Raw genomic sequence first — 18,908 nt, 5'->3', positions numbered from 1 at the left:
GGCCCCTAAGTAGTTTGTAGTCACTACAATAACTGATGTCAAACTTGCCTTGTAGAAATTTCATTTGGGGTTGCATTTCAAAGTCTAGATTCAAAGACATCAACTATGATGACTACACAGCAGATTCTATCTTCCCAATAGTATTATAAGCATCAATAAATGCAAGGATGGACAGGAAATTTCCAATGTATGCTATCAGAAAATAAGATCAAAATGCCTAACATTAGTCTGTCAGAGGCTCAAAAATAAGGATTTTTAGCAACTTACTCTTTATTTTACCTTTCTCAGTAAGACTGCATAAGATCTCAGTCCTACCGTCAGTGTCATGATTTGTAAATCAGTGTCTGGTGGCAGAAGTGTTATTCATTCATTCACTGATTCAATCAAGCTATCAAGTACTTGCTACATGCTGGCAACAGGCTAGGCTAGTTAACTGGCCCAAACCATTTTACACTCAAGTCTTATCAAATTACAAAGAAACAAATAATGTCCATCTCATACCAACCTTTCAATTACAACAAAAGATACTCAACTCTATTAGGTAATTTGATTTTGATAACAAAAATGAAAACAGTTCCATTTTATCAAAAACAATTAAATCTTTATTTCAAAGACAGTAATATCAGATGTTGAAGGAACCTCCTTTTCCTATGGCGTCAAGTTTACATGGGGAGCACAATTCCCCAGCTTAACACTACTTGCCTCTCTCCACCTAATCACTCACTCTTCTTCCCCAGTGAAGAAGGGACTCATGAGATTTGTAGGATGATCTAAGCATGCTTGGCTAGGCAATGCCTCTCTCCCTGGCAACCACCTATTTGTGATCCAGCTACCTATAGAAAGCATACAGTCTACTCTGTTCACGATGTAGTTAAAGTTGACCTTTGTAAATAAGCTCTGCCTCTGAGGCTGTCCACTGCTGACTGTGACAGAAGGGTAAATCTGTCTAATTTTCCTGATCTTAGGAAGCCTATGTTATTCAATGTTTTGATTTATTTATTAATTGGCTCACAACACCAGAGGAAGAAGTGACATAACTTATTCCCTCGCACTAACATCAGAATCTAAAAATATTACTGACAGTTAAAATGTGTTCAATGTTAATTATCTTCCCTCTCACTTCTAGCCCATGGACAATACTATTTCTTAACACAAAATAATGTTTCCCCCTTTTTAGGATCGTTAACATCCATGTATTCATTTTTAACTTAATGACAACTTCTGGAAAAGATTACCCCCACAAGTTAGCTCCCAATTGACCTTGTATGAACCCATCATAAATTTAGCATACTGTATTTCAACACCATATTTACTTATTTGTATTTCACACTACACAGTAAGTTCTCTAAATATTTAATTATCCTCAGAACACAGCAAAACACTTAGTCCAATAAATAGCTAAATGAGTAGAAAATGAACATATGAATGAAAATGAAAAATGATTAAGTTGTAGATCAATGAAAACATCTAAAAATTATCTCAAAAATGAATAGCAACATTTTTACTCACCCCCTCAAAGTAAAAAAACATTTTTACTCACCCACGCAAAGTAAAAAAATGGCATTTAAGTTTCACAACTAATCAGAAAAAAAAAAACTATAGCTGATTTTTACAAGAATAACTACTTGTTGAACGATTATACCATCAATGAAATGCAAATAGCTTTGTTTGATTTGTGCTTTTTGTTAAACTGTGCCAAACTAAAAATTAATGTTGATTTAAGTTCTATTATCTTTGTAGATTCTGTCAACACTCAATTAAGAAGATACACCAGAAACATGCCACCAGATCTTAATTTAAAAATATATTCTCCATTAACCTAACTCCACATCCTGTTGGTATCTGCAAAAAAAAGCATGGAAACATCTAGGAGTTCCCGTCGTGGCGCAGTGGTTAACAAATCCGACTAGGAACCATGAGGTTGCGGGTTCGGTCCCTGCCCTTGCTCAGTGGGTTAATGATCCGGCGTTGCCGTGAGCTGTGGTGTAGGTTGCAGACGCGGCTCGGATCCCGCGTTGCTGTTGCTCTGGGGTAGGCCGGTGGCTACAGCTCCGATTCAACCCCTAGCCTGGGAACCTCCATATGCCGTGGGAGCGGCCCAAGAAATAGCAACAACAACAATAACAACAACAACAAAAGACAAAAAACAAACAAACAAACAAAAAAAACGTGGAAACATCTAAATTAAAAATTAGTATAAATACTGATTTAAGTAATTCTCCAATGCCAAAATCTAATTAAGATGCACTCCCACACATTTTGAAAAGTTGTTATCTAAATGTAAATGGATTTAATTGGCATTTGAAAACATTCTCCTTCTACTGAATTTCCTAGTTAGCTTTCCAATGTTAGTAACTCCAAGTTTCCTGGAAACAATATAAGTTTTAGGTCACCTTTCCTTACCCAACATGTAAATATGGTTTGAAGTATTATAAATATTGCTATTTTTTTCTTTTAAATAGTACAAGTATATATGATCGCTAAAGTTCTTCTTAGTTACACCTTTCCTTGATCCTATATTTATACATTAGGCTCCTATGTTTTTGCCACACTATTCTATTACCTTCCCCTTTTTTAATTATTTCAGCAAATGTAGAAAAAGATGAGCTTAAGTCAATTGTACTTACATGTTTTGGGATCCCTGGCTTACTGAAGAAACAGAATCAGAACCCTCTATTGGAGTAGGAAGTCTTTCTGATAGCAAACTTGTCTAAAATATAACAAATTTACATTTTTTTTTTTTTACTGATAGTGTTACTCATAAGCTCTCATGCTACATTTTTTATTTGACCCTTAATGTAATTAAAATTAAATTGCCTGCAAAATTTACCTTTTGGTTCTTAAATATCTAATCAAGTATTCCATTAATAAAGGAATGTAAATGGGGGGATAAAAGATAGTCCACAGACATATACTCCATTTGACCACTGCTACACTATGTCCATAACAAAAATCTAGCTATCTGTAAAAACTGCTCAGAAATATCTTTCTATTTATTTACATAGACATAGAGTCAGTCTATACAGAGACAATTTATCTAAAGCCTCTCCTACCAGAGAAAAAAAAAAACTCTGTAGTGCCCAGTTAGGTTGCAGAGCTTTGTCCTATGGAGAGTGTACTGAAGTCATCTTGTAACAAATAAGAAAGAGTTAAGTCCCCTGCAGTACTGCAGTGCTAAAGAAGTCATATTTGCTTCAGTAAAATATTTTTACTGCAGTATGATACTACAATAGCGCCCATATTTGAAATAAAGATTTGCAACAAAAAAAGGAAGGTTGAAAATACTTACCTTCTTCCATTCCTTTGCTATAGATTCATGCAAGCTATAAGGAAGTAATACTTGCAAGCCTTCACATGTACCATATATCTGACGACACACCGAAGTAAAAGCTCCTTTAACCACAGGAAACATTTCCGATCCAGAAAAAATAGAAATATCTTCATCAAGGAGTTTTTTCAAAAACTGGGCAATTATATGAGCACCTGTAGGACTAAAAGATAATACATAAAACAATTCCAAGGTTCTGTCATTACTTAACAAAGCACTACTAAAAAGGCTAGCATTGACACAAACCCTTCATTTCCTTGGCTTCCTTTTAGTCTTCTTATAGCTTTTCTGACATGTCAACAATATTCCTGTTTCCACCCATGTGCAGATGCCCAAAAATGAAAAGCCTTTCAAATAGAAAGAAAAGCAACAAACCTATACACTTAAAAGGTTACAGATGCCACGGGTCAGAAGCTGCATGTAATTTCACTGAATTCTACGGTAAAAACAGAATCCTGAGTTCTTTGTTCCTAGCACTTGTTAATGGAATACGGAATGTGTTCCAAGTCTTAGTTCCCCTATCTCAAAGGCTGGGGCATTTTAATAGTAATGGTAGATAGGAAAGAATACATTAAGTGTTTATAATATGCCAGGCACTGTCGTATTTTAAATATATTAACTCATTTAATCCTTATGATAACCCTATGAAGTAGTTATATTATTTTTTCAGTTTCTATAGAGAAATACAGTTAAGACGTACAGAAGTTAAGTAACTTGATCACATAGCTAGTAAGAGGTGAATCCAGGACTCAAACCCAAGCTGTCTGACTCTAGAACAGCTTTAATTAGATTTTCTGGCTTTCAAAACAAAAGGCAAACATCTGATATGGAACTGAAAAACTGACTCTCCACGTATCCACCATTTAACTTCAACAATTAAAACACGACCAACAAAAATGTTACATCTACTCCCTTACCTCCTCCTCACTGGAATATTATAGATAAATCCCATACATGTTATTTAACCTAGTGTACAACTCTGATAAAAGTTTCTATGTTATATGCCAACACTCAACCTAACAAACCTGCATTTTCTTAGTATCAGCTGATGGCCCATATCAAAATTCTGATTGTCTCAAGGTTGTCTTTTATAATAGGTTTGTTCAAATTAGAATTCAAACATGTTCCATAGAGGGCACTAGGTTATTACTATTTAGGCCCCCTGTTTCTCCCCCCATGCAACAGATTTGGAGAAACAAAGTCCTTTTCTTACCCATTCTTTTTTTTTTTTTTTTTTTTGGCATTTCTTGGGCCGCTCCTGCGGCATATGGAGGTTCCCAGGCTAGGGGTCTAATCAGAGCTGTAGCCACCAGCCTATGCCAGGGCCACAGCAACAGAGGATCCAAGCCGCGTCTGCAACTTATACCACAGCTCACGGCAACGCTGGATCGTTAACCCACTGAGCAAGGGCAGGGACCGAACCCGCAACCTCATGGTTCCTAGTCGGATTCGTTAACCACTGCGCCACGACGGGAACTCCTTACCCATTCTTTATTGAAGAAATTGCTTCATAATAAATGACCATAGTATCATTTAATGTGCTCCTCTAGTTCCCTATGTTTCCTATAAAGTGATAAATCTAATTAAGTCTCTGGATCTAATTAAGCTCAATCTCATTTTTTCTTAGTAAGTTATTACTGCTACTAACATTATTAATTACTGCATTGTATTGTGAGGCACATATCTGGTTTTCCCTATTTAGTGGTGCTAAGTCAATTGGTCAGATAGCATCAACCTAAACTATACAGCAGGAAATCTTCCCCCATCAGTCTTTCACCCTACAGTTTTAGTATCAATTCATGATCATTTCCCAAATCTAATATTTCACTAGAATGACCAAAAAGTGATTTTTCTTATTTTGAATTTATTAGCTAAATTTTTTCTAAGAATCTTTTTTTTTTGGTAAATTATATTAAGATACAGTTTATACAGGAAATACTAGAAAATACTTGAACATTTATTATCAATTTGCAAAATAATAGGTTGGTGTCCTTGCAACCTCAATGAGTAACTGATAAGGTCTTTTTTTAAGTTTAGTATCTTTTAAATCTATGTATTTTTAAATATACTTTATGTACTTCAGTCCACTGCAGTCATTATTTTCTTGATTCTCAAACTGCCCATCCTAAACCAGTAGGAGGTACTTTTGACATTATCCATTAGTCTTAGTTGATCTCCATATTGCCTAGAATAGTAAAATGTTCCAGAATCACCGTGCGCACCAGAAACAGTTATTTCTTCAAAGACCTCTATCTCTTAAGGGAAAAACATTATTTAGAGACCACAATCTGGGTGCCAGCTCTTTGCTTAAGGAGATATCATTACTTCCAGGGCCATAGTGGTAATGCTAAACATAATTTAAGAAAAAGAATTAAATGGTATTAAATTTGTAATAGAAATATAAGTATTAATTTCTTTAACTTTGTACTTTTATTTTTTAACTTTATGCTTTTATTTATTTTCTATTATGTTGAATTCCTAGCTCCTCATGATGGTAATTACTTTAGATATAGTTTCACAATATACTGAATGCAGTTTGAGGATTTTTTTCTTCTTGACTTTAGAATATGTCTCACTATAAATGTTCAATCAAATTAAGTCACTTCAAGTCCTTCTTTGCATGGGTATGTCACTAATTTGGTAGTTAAGTTCACTTATTTCCTTCTGACTTGAATTTTTTATAATTTCACTTAACTTTTATATTTAATATAAAATATATCTATCTACATATTTTCCCTTCCTTGAAAACTATTATTTTTATTACTTTTCAGCTTATTCTTTCATCATTCCTTTTTGGAAAAACAAAACAAAGAATAGTATTTCACATTCCCTCTATTATACAAAAAGTAGCATTCTAAAGACATCCTTCTGTTTGGGTTTTTTTCACTTAATATGTCCTAATAACTCTACAGCAGTACATAAAAAATTCCTCATCTCCTTTTTAAAGCTGCTAAGTACTCCTTTGTCTGAACATCATTTAATCAACTAGCCTCTTGTTATTGGACATCTGAGTCCTAAGGAGCTAAGGACATCCTTCTGTTTGGTTTTTTTTCACTTAATATGTCCTAATAACTCTACAGCAGTACATAAAAAATTCCTCATCTCCTTTTTAAAGCTGCTAAGTACTCCTTTGTATAAACATAATTTAATCAACTAGCCTCTTATTAGTAGACATTATATGCTTTGCTAACATAGTCAAAAACTCTTAACCACTGCACAATGAGGATTCAAAAGAAATTCTAACATTTTCTGTCTTATCTGTTTAACTTCAACGTAAGGGAGACTCTTAAAAAGAAAAAAGAAACCTAGAAATCATATGGATAACAACTGGGAAAACCCTGACTACATAAAATTAAATATTGTCTTTCTAGTACAAAAATACTTAAATAGCCAAGTGAAAGACAATAAAAAGAAACCTTAGAGCTCACGATAAAGTAAAGTTAGTCTTCCCAACTGTAAAAGAATTTTTATACATGGATAAGAAAAAGACTTTCGGGTTCACTAGATCAGATTGAACACATACATTCACATCTACTCCCTCCTGAAATATTACAATGCAAAAGTAAACAAAATTTCAGAAGGCTCTCATAACCATCAAGGCAAAGAGAAAATAAAAAAGTGTATTATAGTAAAAAAGTTTTGGAACCTAGGGAAGAAAAGTTTAATTCAGGACCTGGAAAAACCAAATGATCAGACACAGTGTAGAAATCAGAAATCAACATGATTTCACAGAGCCTCTCAAAAAACTCAAAGTGCTGGCACCAAAAATCTCTGTAATTGGGGTAAAAGGTAGAACTAAAAATACAAAGAGATGCCTGAAAATCAGTTTAAGAAGTTCCTTTCCACATTCCATGTAGCCACCTCTGCACCCCTTGGAACATAGGTAGAGATTAAAAATGACAGTAAGTACCACAGTATTAAATTAAATTTTATATACTAAAGCTTGAGACCTACCACCTTTACCACTTAGCGGTCTTCTCCCACTAGGCTTATACTCCTTTCAGGCAGCTAGCTCTAAGAGTATTCTCTATTAAATGCAACCAGAACAAAGATAAAACTAAAAGATATTGACATTAGGCATTCCCCAAACAGTACCATGGCAAGGTTCCTCTACCTCGAAGGCTACAAGTGACAGATCCCACTTTCCTGCATGATGTTCAAGCAGCTTTTTTTTTTTTAACTAACTTTAATATATTTGAATAAATCTCTAACAAGTCAGAGACCAAGATAAAAGATTCAAAAGACTATTTGAAAAGAAAAACAAAATGAGAAATAAAAGCTTTATTACCTTCACAGAGGTAAAAAGAACTTATACTCATGAAACAATAAAAGGATTAGTGAACACTCTTGGATAGAAATTGCACAGTATTTTTTTTTTTTTTGATCCATCCCTCAAAGTAAAGGAAATAAAAGCAAAAACAAACAAATGGGACCTAATTAAACTTTAAAGCTTTTTTCCCCCCACAAAGGAAACACTGACAAAATGAAAACAAGCTACTGAATGGGAGAAGATATTTGCAAATGATAAGACTGATAAAGGGTTAATATCCAACATGAATAAACAGCTCATACAAATCACCATTAAAAAACAGCCCAGGGAGTTCCCACCATGGCTCAGTGGTAACGAATCCAACTAGTATCCAGGAGGATATGGGTTTGATCCCTGGCCTTGCTGAGTGCGTCAGGGATCCTGTGTTGCCGTGAGCTGTGGTGCAGGTCACAGATGCAGCTTAGATCTGGCATTGCTGTGGCTGTGGCATAGGCCAGTTCTGATTCGACCTAGCCTGGGAACCTCCATGTGCTGCAGATACGGCCCTGAAAAGACAAAAGACAAAAGACAAAAAAAAAAAAAGCCCTATTTTTAAAATGGGCAGAAGATCTAAATAGACATTTCTCCAAAGAAGACATACAGGTGGGAAAAAAAACCATGAAAAGATGTTCAACATCTTATTATTAGAGAAACTCCTAATTTTTAGAGACATCTAATTATTAGAGAAATGCATATCAAAACTACTATGAGGTACCCCCCTTATACCAGCCAGAATGGCCATCATCAAAAAGGCTATAGGAGTTCCTGTCGTGGCACAGTGGTTAATGAATCTGACTAGGAACCATGAGGTTGTAGGTTCGATCCCTGGCCTTGCTCAGTGGGTTAATGATCCGGCGTTGCCGTGAGCTGTGGTGTAGGTTGCAGACACGGCTCGGATCCAGTGTTGCTGTGGCTCTGGTGTAGGCCCGAGGCTACAGCTCCGATGCGACCCCTAGCCTGGGAACCTCCATATGTCGAGGGAGCAGCCCTAGAAAAGGCAAAAAGACAAAAACAAACAAACAAAAAAGGCTACAAACAATAAATGCTGGAGACAGTGTGGAGAAAAGGGAACCCTCCTACACTGTTGGTGGGAGTGTAAATTGGTACAACCACTAAGGAAAACAGTATGGAGGTTCCTCAAGAAAACTAAAGGATCTAGCAATCCCACTCCTGGGCATCTATCCAGAGAAAACCATGATTTGAAAAGATACAGGCACCCTAATGTTCACTGCAGCACCATTTGCAACAGACAAGGCATAGAAGCAACCTAGATATCCACTGACACAGAACAGATAAAGAAGATGTGGCATATACACACACACACACACACACACACACACACACACACACACACTGGAATATATTACTCAGCCATTAAAAACAAACTAAAGTTTGCCATTTTCGGTAATGTGGATAGACTTGAGGGGGGGCATTTTGCCAAGTCAAAATAAGTCAGAAAGACAAATACTGTATGCTATCACTTATATGTGGAATCTAAAAAATACAACAAACTAATAAATATAACAAAGATACAGATGCACAGATAAAGTGAACAAACCAGTGGTTACCAGTGGGAAGTGAGGAAGGGGCAATATAAGGGTGGGAGAATGGGAGGTGCAAACTACTGGGTATAAGATAGACTCAAGGATGTACTGTACAACACGGAGCATACAGCCTATTATTTTGTAATAACTGTAAATGTAAAATAACCTTTAAAAACTGTATAAAATAAAAAATAGATTTTAAAAAAAGAATAGGATGCTAGAGTAAGAATGTGTTCTTTAAAAAAAGAACTAGAAATAAACTCCATTTCAATAAAGGGGTTTGACAATGAAGTGAGCTGAGAAAATTTCCTAGAAAGTTTTAAAAAAAGGGGGGCAGGGGCAAAACATAGATAAGGAACCCCAAATCCCAACAGAAGTTTAGGAGAAAACAGAAGATCATCCCCCCAACTTCCAGTTTATAGCAACAACAAATTCCTTTGTCTATGAATTTGCCTATTCTGGCATTTCATGCAGATAAATTCATGTACTATGCAAACAAATTAAGTGAAATCCAGCTATTTCTTAAATTGAGAGACACAAATCTTCAGAATAAAAAAGTTCATCCAGTAGGTAAGAGTAGAATATTATGAAAAGCTATCACAAAATATCAGAAGAGTAATAGCCAAGACTGAAAATCTTCCAGAAAAAGGACAGGGGAGAGGAAGGGGAGAAGAAGCCATCCTGTGATGATGGTAAAAGGCCATTACAAGGATAAAAGCTATGCGCCAGACCAAACCAAAAACTACTCTGAATAAAGTTGATCAGAAGGCTAAAAAATGAGTAATAAAATTTAATAGACTTTCTCTAGTATTTGTATATACTAAGAGAAGATATAATTAGCTAGGGAAGTAAGTACACTGAAAATTAATGCCAACAAACAAAAGAAATAAAATTAACTCCAGAGGAAATGAAAAATAATCATTGTAAAAGAAAAATAATCATATGGCTCAGCTGTGAAGATTGCTCAAGTTAGCTGCAAACGACTCTAACCAAGGTTATCGCTCAACTAAATGGCACTGATGGGGAAAAGGAAAGACTAGGTGTGTACACGAAAGTGGGCTGAGAGAGATAGAGGGAGATAAATCATTGTAATAAATCAATGAATAATACCTTAAACTAAAATCAACAAGTGTAAGTACATTATTTAATGATCTAGAAGTAAAGCTCTAAAGGAAACAGCTAAAGCAGCCAAAGGTAGCCACCTCTTAACAAGGAAGGAACTTTTTATCATAAGACTTGCATGTACACTTATATGTAACTTGGAGTCAATGAAAAAAAATCAAACTAAAAAATGGGCAGAAAATATGGAAAGGAATATTACTATCAAGAAATAACCAAAACTATATCTCCATAGGAGCAATGCAATGCTCAAACATAAGAGGTAGGTCAATATGAATCAAAATAAGGTCTGTCATCCATTAGGTTGCCAAAATATAGTCAAACTGATTATGTAGTCCTGACAAGAACATGGAAAGGGAATTCCTGCTGTGGCACAACAGTATAAGGATCCAAAGTTGTCATTGCAGTGGCTTGGGTCCAATCTCCGGCCCGGCACAGTGGGTTAAGGATCTGGTGTAGCCACTGCTGTGGTGTCAGTTGCAGGTGTGGCTCAGATTTGATCCCTGGCCTGGGAACTTCCATACACCATGGGTGCAGCAAAAAAAAAAAAAAAAAAAAAAAAAAAAAAAAAAAAAAAAAAAAGAATGTGAAAAGAAGGGCACACCACATGCTTCTCATATACTGCCAGAATGAAGATAAACTCCCATACCACTGGAAAAACCACCTGGCAGTATCTAAGAAATTAAAATAAACATGCCACTCTGACCCAGTAATACCCTTTTTAGGGCTATCTACTTTGAAATTAAAAAACGCTAATAGTACATAGGGTATTTCATGGAGAACAAACTTTTTTGTATTAATGATAATAGATAAGATTGTTCAGAATAATAAGTAAAAGTAAGTATTTGTTAATTACAGCCTGTGGAAAAGTGAAATGAATGACAGCAATGTTACAAGGGATAGGAAGGAGACACTGGGAATACTCTTAAAAGGTTCCTACATTACCTGCTACAGTGGTATAGTGTTATTTTCAAGAGGATTTAATACCAATAGCTACAACCAATTTAGTTGTAAATATGTATTACAAACTTCAGGGCAGCTACTTAAAAAGAGTGAAAAAGAGGAGTATAATTGATGTGCTAGGAAAAGAGAAAACGGATCATAAAATGCTCAGCACAATTAAAACCAAAGAAGGTAGACACTGGGTATCCATACACACCTGCCTCCTACTGCTTGTGAGAACCCAATAAAAAGAGTGCAGTTGTAGAAAAAGGAAAACCTCTGAAGAGTAGCAATAATGGGAGTTCAAAAAGCTTACCTCCTACCAAACCTGTCAGGAACTTCAAGGAGGTACCAGCCCACTTTTTATAAGGCACATGTGTGCACACCAAAAGCTAACTTAGTGCCTCACATGTAGGAACTTGTTTTAACAGCCTTGTGAGGCAGGTGGTGCTGATTATCCCTAAACCACAGGTGAGGAAAGACTGAGTGGTGGAGACAGGTGAGAACCCAAGTGGTCTGAACCAAGGCTCATGTGCCTAACCCTCAATGCTGCCTTTCAATGTACTCTTGCTACCTTCCTTGTCAAGTTCACTGCCAGAAATATATATTACTTTTATACAGCAGAAAAAAAGTTTTTCATCAGGGCAAAATAAGTAAAAAATAAGACAATAATAACACACAAAAATCACACCCCTTAAACTAAATTAAAGCTATAGCAACCCTAGCCTCGATGTTTCCATCTATATAGTGGAAATGACCACAGAGCACCCCCGTCCTTAGCTGCTGTGAAGATTAAATGGTGATCCATGTACAGACCTCGGTCCTGTGTGACCAGAAGACAATATGTTTCCAGGTGTAAAGAGAGTAAAACACATGATGGACTAAAAATAACAGATGGCAGCAAAAGTGTGGAACACACACACAAAGGAAGAACAAAGGCAAAACGGAAAACTGAAACAAATATGGTAGATATCAATCCAGTCATATCATAAATCACTCTAAATGTCAAGATTCAATCAAAAGAAAGATTGTGAGGGTAAATTAAAATAAAAAGACCCCATTATGGTGTCTATAGGAGCCCATTTTAAATAGAATCACAAAAATAGGTTACAAATGACAGAAAGAAGATAGACATACCATGTTGACCATCAAGAGAAAACTACAGTAACTGTATTACTTTCAGACTTCACAGCAAGGAAAATTACTCAAAAGAAGCATTACATAATAAAGAGAGTCAATTTTCCAAAAATACATAACAAACCTTACTGTGTCTGCACCCAATAGTGTCAAAATACATGAAGCAAAAACCAATAGAACTGCAAGGAGAAACAGATGAATTCATGATACAGTTTAAGATTTCAACATCCCTGTCACTGACAGATCCAGCACTGAAGCCTAAGGATATAGCTGAGCTGAACACCACCAACTACCAACAATATAATTGGTATCTGTAGAATACTTCAATAATAGAATATGCATTTTTCTAAAGCTCACATAAAACATTCACCCATTCAGAAAGACCACATTCTGGATCATAAACACATTTTAACAAATTAAAACTATAAATCATACAAAATATGCTCTCAGATCCATAAAACACAGGTCAAAGAAATCTCCAGAGAAGTTTAAAAACATTTTGAACTAAATGAAAAATAAAACACAGCTTACCAAAATTTGTTGGATGCAGCAAATGCACTGCTTAGAGGGAAATTTATAGCACTGAATGCATATATTAGAAACAAGATATGCTAGAGTTCCTGTCATGGCTCAGTGGTTAACGAATCCGACTAGGAACCATGAAGTTGCGGGTTCAATCCCTGGCCTTGCTCAGTGGGTTAATGATCCAGCGTTGCCATGAGCTGTGGTGTAAGTTGCAGACTCGGCTTGGATCCTACGTTGCTGTGGCTCTGGCATAGGCTGGTGGCTACAGCTCCAATTCGACCCCTCGCTTGGGAACCTCCATATGCTGAGGGTGTGGCCCTGGAAAAGACAAAAAGACAAAGTAGTTAAGATTTTCCTTTGTGTACCTTTATGTGGTTTTACGTGAAGTCAATCATACGTAGCTTTAGAAGTGGAAAGAGTCAAGTCTAAGGGAGTAAAAAATCCCATGTAGAGTGAATCCTCCTATTCTTATTTTGAAGTTACAGACAGCAAGACATTCTCTGCCTGTATAGTCTATAATCCTGATTATTCCAACTTTCTTATGTTAGTAGCTGATTAGCAATTATAACTGTATCTAAATAGTTATCCAGATTTTCACTAACAAATGCCATGATTTAAGGAACTCCAAATCAGACTGACAAAGTACGCTAAAAAAATCCCACAAATTATTCAAAACAGACTCATACCTTTTTTCTTCAGAAGAGTTCATATTTTCTCCATAGAGTAGCAGGATAAGTCCTTCTTCTACAGATGCAATCCTTGCCAAAATATCAGCTATATGAATTAAAGCTGTTTCAGAGTAATGCGGAGCAGCCTGCACATTAAAAATATAATTTTTATGGCACACTAACATACCACAGACTGAAATTCAAGGGTGGTAGTACAGTCTAATGAAGTTTATTGCCACAACAAAAAAAAGAAAGTTAATGACTGTTTGGCTGTGAAATAATATGTCTGAATTAAACGTGTCATTAGATTATATTCTCATACAAGCACAGTCAATGAGGCAAATACATACCCACTTTTTATCCAAAGCAATTATTGTTTATTAAGATAGTTGAGAGAACTGCTATTACAGTTTTATGTGGATATAATTCTAGTTGACAAACACAGCAGCTCTTCCTTGCCCTTTACTTCTCACCCACTAGGTTCCTGTATATCCCATCTAGCTTTATTATACATGGTATCTAACATACTACCATACGTTCTAAAGATATCATCCCTTCCTACACCTGATTAGGTCACGAGTTGTAGCTGTGACTAGCAACAGCCAATTCCTAGGCTGGCCAATAGCCAATCATTCCATCTAATGAGAAAACATAGGCTGGACGAATCATATTTCCTCACTTTTGATTTTAAAAAGTACTAACTACAAATATCTTTATCAGTATAAAGCAAATTAGTACCAAGCAAATAACTAAAAAATAGAGTTGTGTTAATGCTGGAGCTCAAGATGGAAGCCTAAGTCTATTCGAGTTCCTACGCTTTCTGGGGCCTACTTACGCACCTGCACCTGTGTGGATGCAGTGCATATATACCCTACAGTAATTCTGAGTATCTACATATTGCAACCAATATATCCTAATAAATTCAATGGGTTATCTTAACTAATGAGATGTCAGGTATATTTACCTGAAGAATTCCTAATCAGACATTCTAATGTTCTAATTCATTATTTTCACACTAAATATCTTTCTTAGAAGAACTTCTCTGCCTAGAGTACTCTCCTTTTCTCATATACACTTTTTTAAAACACTGTTCCTCATTTTCAACATTTTGTTTAATAGTCTTTCCTATGTAAGAGTAAATGAACATGTCTTAGTCATTTGTATATTTCAACTACCCAGCACAGACCCAATGATGCAGCAGTGGCTCAATGTGTTATGTTTAATGTCTTAAGTATATACTGCACATCTACTATGTGCCAGAGGGTTGTTCCTTTTTTTTTTTTTTTTGGTAACTTTTATTGAAGTATAGTTGATTTACAAGGCTGTGATAATTTCTGCTGTGTAACAAAGTGACTCAGTCATACATATACACATATCCATTCTTTCATATTCTTTTCTCACATAGATTATCACAGACCACTGGGAAGAGTTCTCTGTCCTATACAGCAGGTCCAGAGGACTAGTCCTTACTCTCAAGAATTCCAGTGTAAGTACAGTTACAGAAGCAATAACATGCAAGTATTACAGAAGTACATAACATGGACGTACAGACAAAGAAACACCTAACTTTGCTAGGGAGAACTAAGAAAAGATCACAGATAAACTACAGTCTGAAAAGAAATTTTTCATATAGACCAAGTCTATTAAGACTTTCCAGATCATGGGAAATGTGTCTTATTTAGACAAAAAAATTACCTGTTGATAATTGGAATATACAAGAAAGAAAATAGAACACAAGAAAAAAAAAAACTTGATAAGTTTTAAGTTTATCTAGCAAGCCATAAATAAGAAAGTATTGCAATAGTCTTAGCAGTGATATTAGGGATAGGCTGGAAAGGGGGAAGTCTGGAACAAAAATTATTTGTATGTTCCAAGCAAGGAATTATCAGGGCTCAACCAAAAGCAACAGCAGTGGAAAGTAAAAGAAACATCTGGATTTTAGAGATATGTAGGGGAAAATATCTACTAGTCTTAAATACAAACTGGACAAAGGAGTCCACATTTACAGCAGTCCTCACCACACAGTGAAAGAGGAACAAGGTTAAAGAACCAGAGCAAGGGCTGAAAAAAAAAAAAAATACTGTTTTGAAAATGTTGAGTTTGGTTCATGGAATGACAAAAAGGTGTTGAGCAGGCAGATAAAGAAATCTGGAGCTGAAGAGATCTAAATTTAGGAGTGAACTAGACATCTAATCCATGGGACTGGAGGAAATCATCGAGGAAAAGTATACCAAGAAAAAAAGAAAGTGAACCAGGTCCTGAATCACTGAGGATAGCTGGGACTTGGAAAGGGAACATCAGAGGTGTCAAAAATGGCTAGAAATGGAGAGGGGAAAAAAATAGATTGATTTTTGGAAAGCTAAGTAAATAATTTCAGAAGTTACCTACTGTGGGAATTTCCTTCATGGCTCAGCGGTAATGAACCTGACCAGTATCCATGAGGATGTGGGTTCGATCCCTGGCTTTATTCAGTGGGTTAAGGATCTGGCTTTGCCATGAGCTGTGGTGTAGATCACAGACACAGTTTGGATCTGGCATTGCTGTGGCTGTGGTGTAGACCAGCAGCTGCAGCTCCAATTCAACCCCTAGCCTGGGAACTTCCATATGCTGTGGATGCAGCCCTAAAAAGACACACACACAGACAAAAGTTACCTACTATGTTAAGTATCAGGTAAATAGTGGTCTTAAAAGTGGTCACTAGTTAACATATTTTAAAAGTTACAGACAACTGCAGTCAAAGCAGAAGCGATGTGGTGAAGTCAAGATCATAATCATAATCACTGTATGATTTGAAAAATGACTGAGAGGAGAGGGAGCCAGGACAAGAATGGTAGCCTTCCATAATTAAAAGCTTATTCTAAAAAGTTCATATTATTAGGTGGTAGCTAAAGATGTGCATTGGGTAATCAAGTGCTTCCCCCACATCTCAACTAATGAGACAGACTCAGGCATACTTACAGATAAAGATGCCAAAAAAAAAACAGAAAGTAAATGGTTTTTATATATATAATATATATATAATTATATATATATGTAAAAGCAAAGAATCAAACAATAGTGATGGTGCAAGATCCAAGAGCATATTTCTCAGTTCCAGTATATGGTTTATATTTCACAATTCACATTATGAAATTTTAAGATATTATATGGTATGATTTATTTGCTTCTTCTGTTCTTAAATTCTGGAAAGTGATTAAGGTCAAAATAATTTCATTATATCCACTTAATCTCCCAGAATTTCAAACCCTGCACTCGATTCACAAATGCTTAGTATTTTCTGAATGAGCAATGAATAGTGAGTACATGGATGGGTGAGCAGTTGTCCAGCCTATTGAGAGGTGGGCACAGGGAGACAAAAATCAAGAAAAATAAACACAGACATGGGAAGGCAAAAACTGTTAGCCTAAAACTGTTAGCCTATTGGTAGTATTAAGTCATCCTCCAGACATTAAGTCATAGAAGTGGAGAGTTATATATTGAACAGACTGCACTAGCAGTGATACCAACTCTGCCACCTGTTAAATGTCTGACCTTGAGCAAGTTGCTTCTTTCAGCCTTAGCTGTGTGGTTTAAATTATATAATGTAAGGGAATATACCATACATGCTATAAAGAGACAGACTTATGTTCAGAATTAGGATGTTTCTAAGTTTTTATAAAGTAATACTAGTTCCTCATATAAAACAGCAGTGGCTCTTCAGGAAAATTTTTTCCAAAGGCTATCTGGGTGCCATTAAAAGAACAAAACATTCACAAGACTTATTAGAATTGCAATAAACAGGTTCTTTTTTTAAGTTTTTTTTTTTTTTTTGCTTTTCTTTTAACAGCCACACTACTGGCTTATGAAAGTTCCTGGGACCGGGGTAGAAGTAGGCCTACACCACAGCAACACCAGATCTGAGCTGCACCTGTGACCTATGCCACAGCCTGTGGCAACACCAGATTCTTAACCCACAGAGTAAGGCCAGGGATTGAACCCGAATCCTTAGACATGATGTAGGGTTCTTAATCTGCTAAACCACAATAAGAACTCTGATAAACAGCTTCTTAATAGAATAACTTCAATCCTGACAATCAGCTCTAAACATAACGAGAGAAAAATTTAAGATGTTATATGTACTTCCCCCCCATTGCTATAACTAAAATCATGTGACTGTGTAAACTAAAATTTAATAAGCAAAAATCTTTGTCAGCATAAAATATGTTTGTATGAGAAAATGTCATAATACTTCAAATATCAAATTTAGAAATAAAATCCCATTGAACATGTGTTAATACCAAATTAAGAGACTCTTTAATACCAACCTTAGTTCCTTTCATTAAGTTATGAATAGGCTGAAGAAGTGCCTCCATCACAGTGTTGTTACATAAGCATTCAACGGCACATTCTTTTTGATCACAGAGTATACGGAGAACTTCAGTTACCATACTTGCAGGAGAGTAATTCTCTAATAAACAAGAAGTATTTTTTTAAAAGTTAAGCTTAAGACATTATTTAATATTCCTTTTATTTCTGTGTTAGCTACTGCTGTTCCAAAAAGCTCAAAGTTAAAGAGTTTAAAAAATTGCACCACTAACCAAAGGATGATGTACTAACAAATCATAGCTTAACATCATCTTCAAGTTGATAAAAAGTGAGTAAATGACAATAAATATAAATACCAAAAGTCAGCATAAGATCATTTGCTGTTTGCCATGAAAGCACTGCTTGATAAGAAGGATGTGGTTTGAGGCAAATTCACAACTTCTCCCTATCTAGCAAATACTTTATTGTATTCACTTTTCTTTTTCTTAAAAATGTATTCAGATGTTGAGCCTGGTAGAAAATTAATCATTTAGACAGAACTACAGCCAAAAATGAGGCAGAGGAGAAATTTTCATGGAGACTAGTATATTTATGTTACCATAAAAACCAAAGAAATGAATGAGCATTTTTAAGATTTTTCTTAAAAATAAATGTACTTTTAGTTTTAGATTAACATTCAGCTATTTGACCTCTTAATATACTCAACAAAATAGTGTTTTACATGAAGAAACTAAGCAACCAGAAGTTAGTATGGTAAGGTTGTCGTAGTAAGATACCATACTAACACCGAAGTTCTCGATTTATGTTACAACATCCCATACTCCACAAATACACTAATACCTGACAGAAAAAAAACGGAAAAGTTCGAGTTTTTTTTTTAACTAATCCCAGATGAGAAACACTGTTTGCAATCAGAGAGATCACCGAGGAACACCAGACCATTTTTCATTATTTCATCTAATTTTTTACTTTTGAGGACTATGTTGCAAACACTGTGTTTAAAGTAAATAGATAAGTACCCCAGGAGATAG

At 35.6% G+C, this 18,908-nt stretch overlaps 1 protein-coding gene across 1 annotated transcript in view; it reads right to left on the bottom strand.

Annotated features, from left to right (window-relative positions):
• Positions 1–18,908, bottom strand: part of TBC1D32 (TBC1 domain family member 32) — a 213,479-nt gene that overhangs the window by 132,266 nt on the left and 62,305 nt on the right. Inside the window, exons 15-18 of the mRNA XM_047759558.1 lie at positions 17,877–18,019; positions 13,591–13,718; positions 3,290–3,491; positions 2,628–2,710 (exon numbers count right to left, since the gene is read on the bottom strand). Of these exons, the coding sequence (XP_047615514.1) occupies positions 2,628–2,710; positions 3,290–3,491; positions 13,591–13,718; positions 17,877–18,019 (556 nt within the window). The remainder of the gene's footprint in view (positions 1–2,627; positions 2,711–3,289; positions 3,492–13,590; positions 13,719–17,876; positions 18,020–18,908) is intronic.

The sequence above is a fragment of the Phacochoerus africanus genome, chromosome 2 (assembly GCF_016906955.1).
Source record: "Phacochoerus africanus isolate WHEZ1 chromosome 2, ROS_Pafr_v1, whole genome shotgun sequence".
Lineage (NCBI taxonomy): Eukaryota > Metazoa > Chordata > Mammalia > Artiodactyla > Suidae > Phacochoerus > Phacochoerus africanus.
This window is presented reverse-complemented; position numbering and strand designations above follow the sequence as displayed.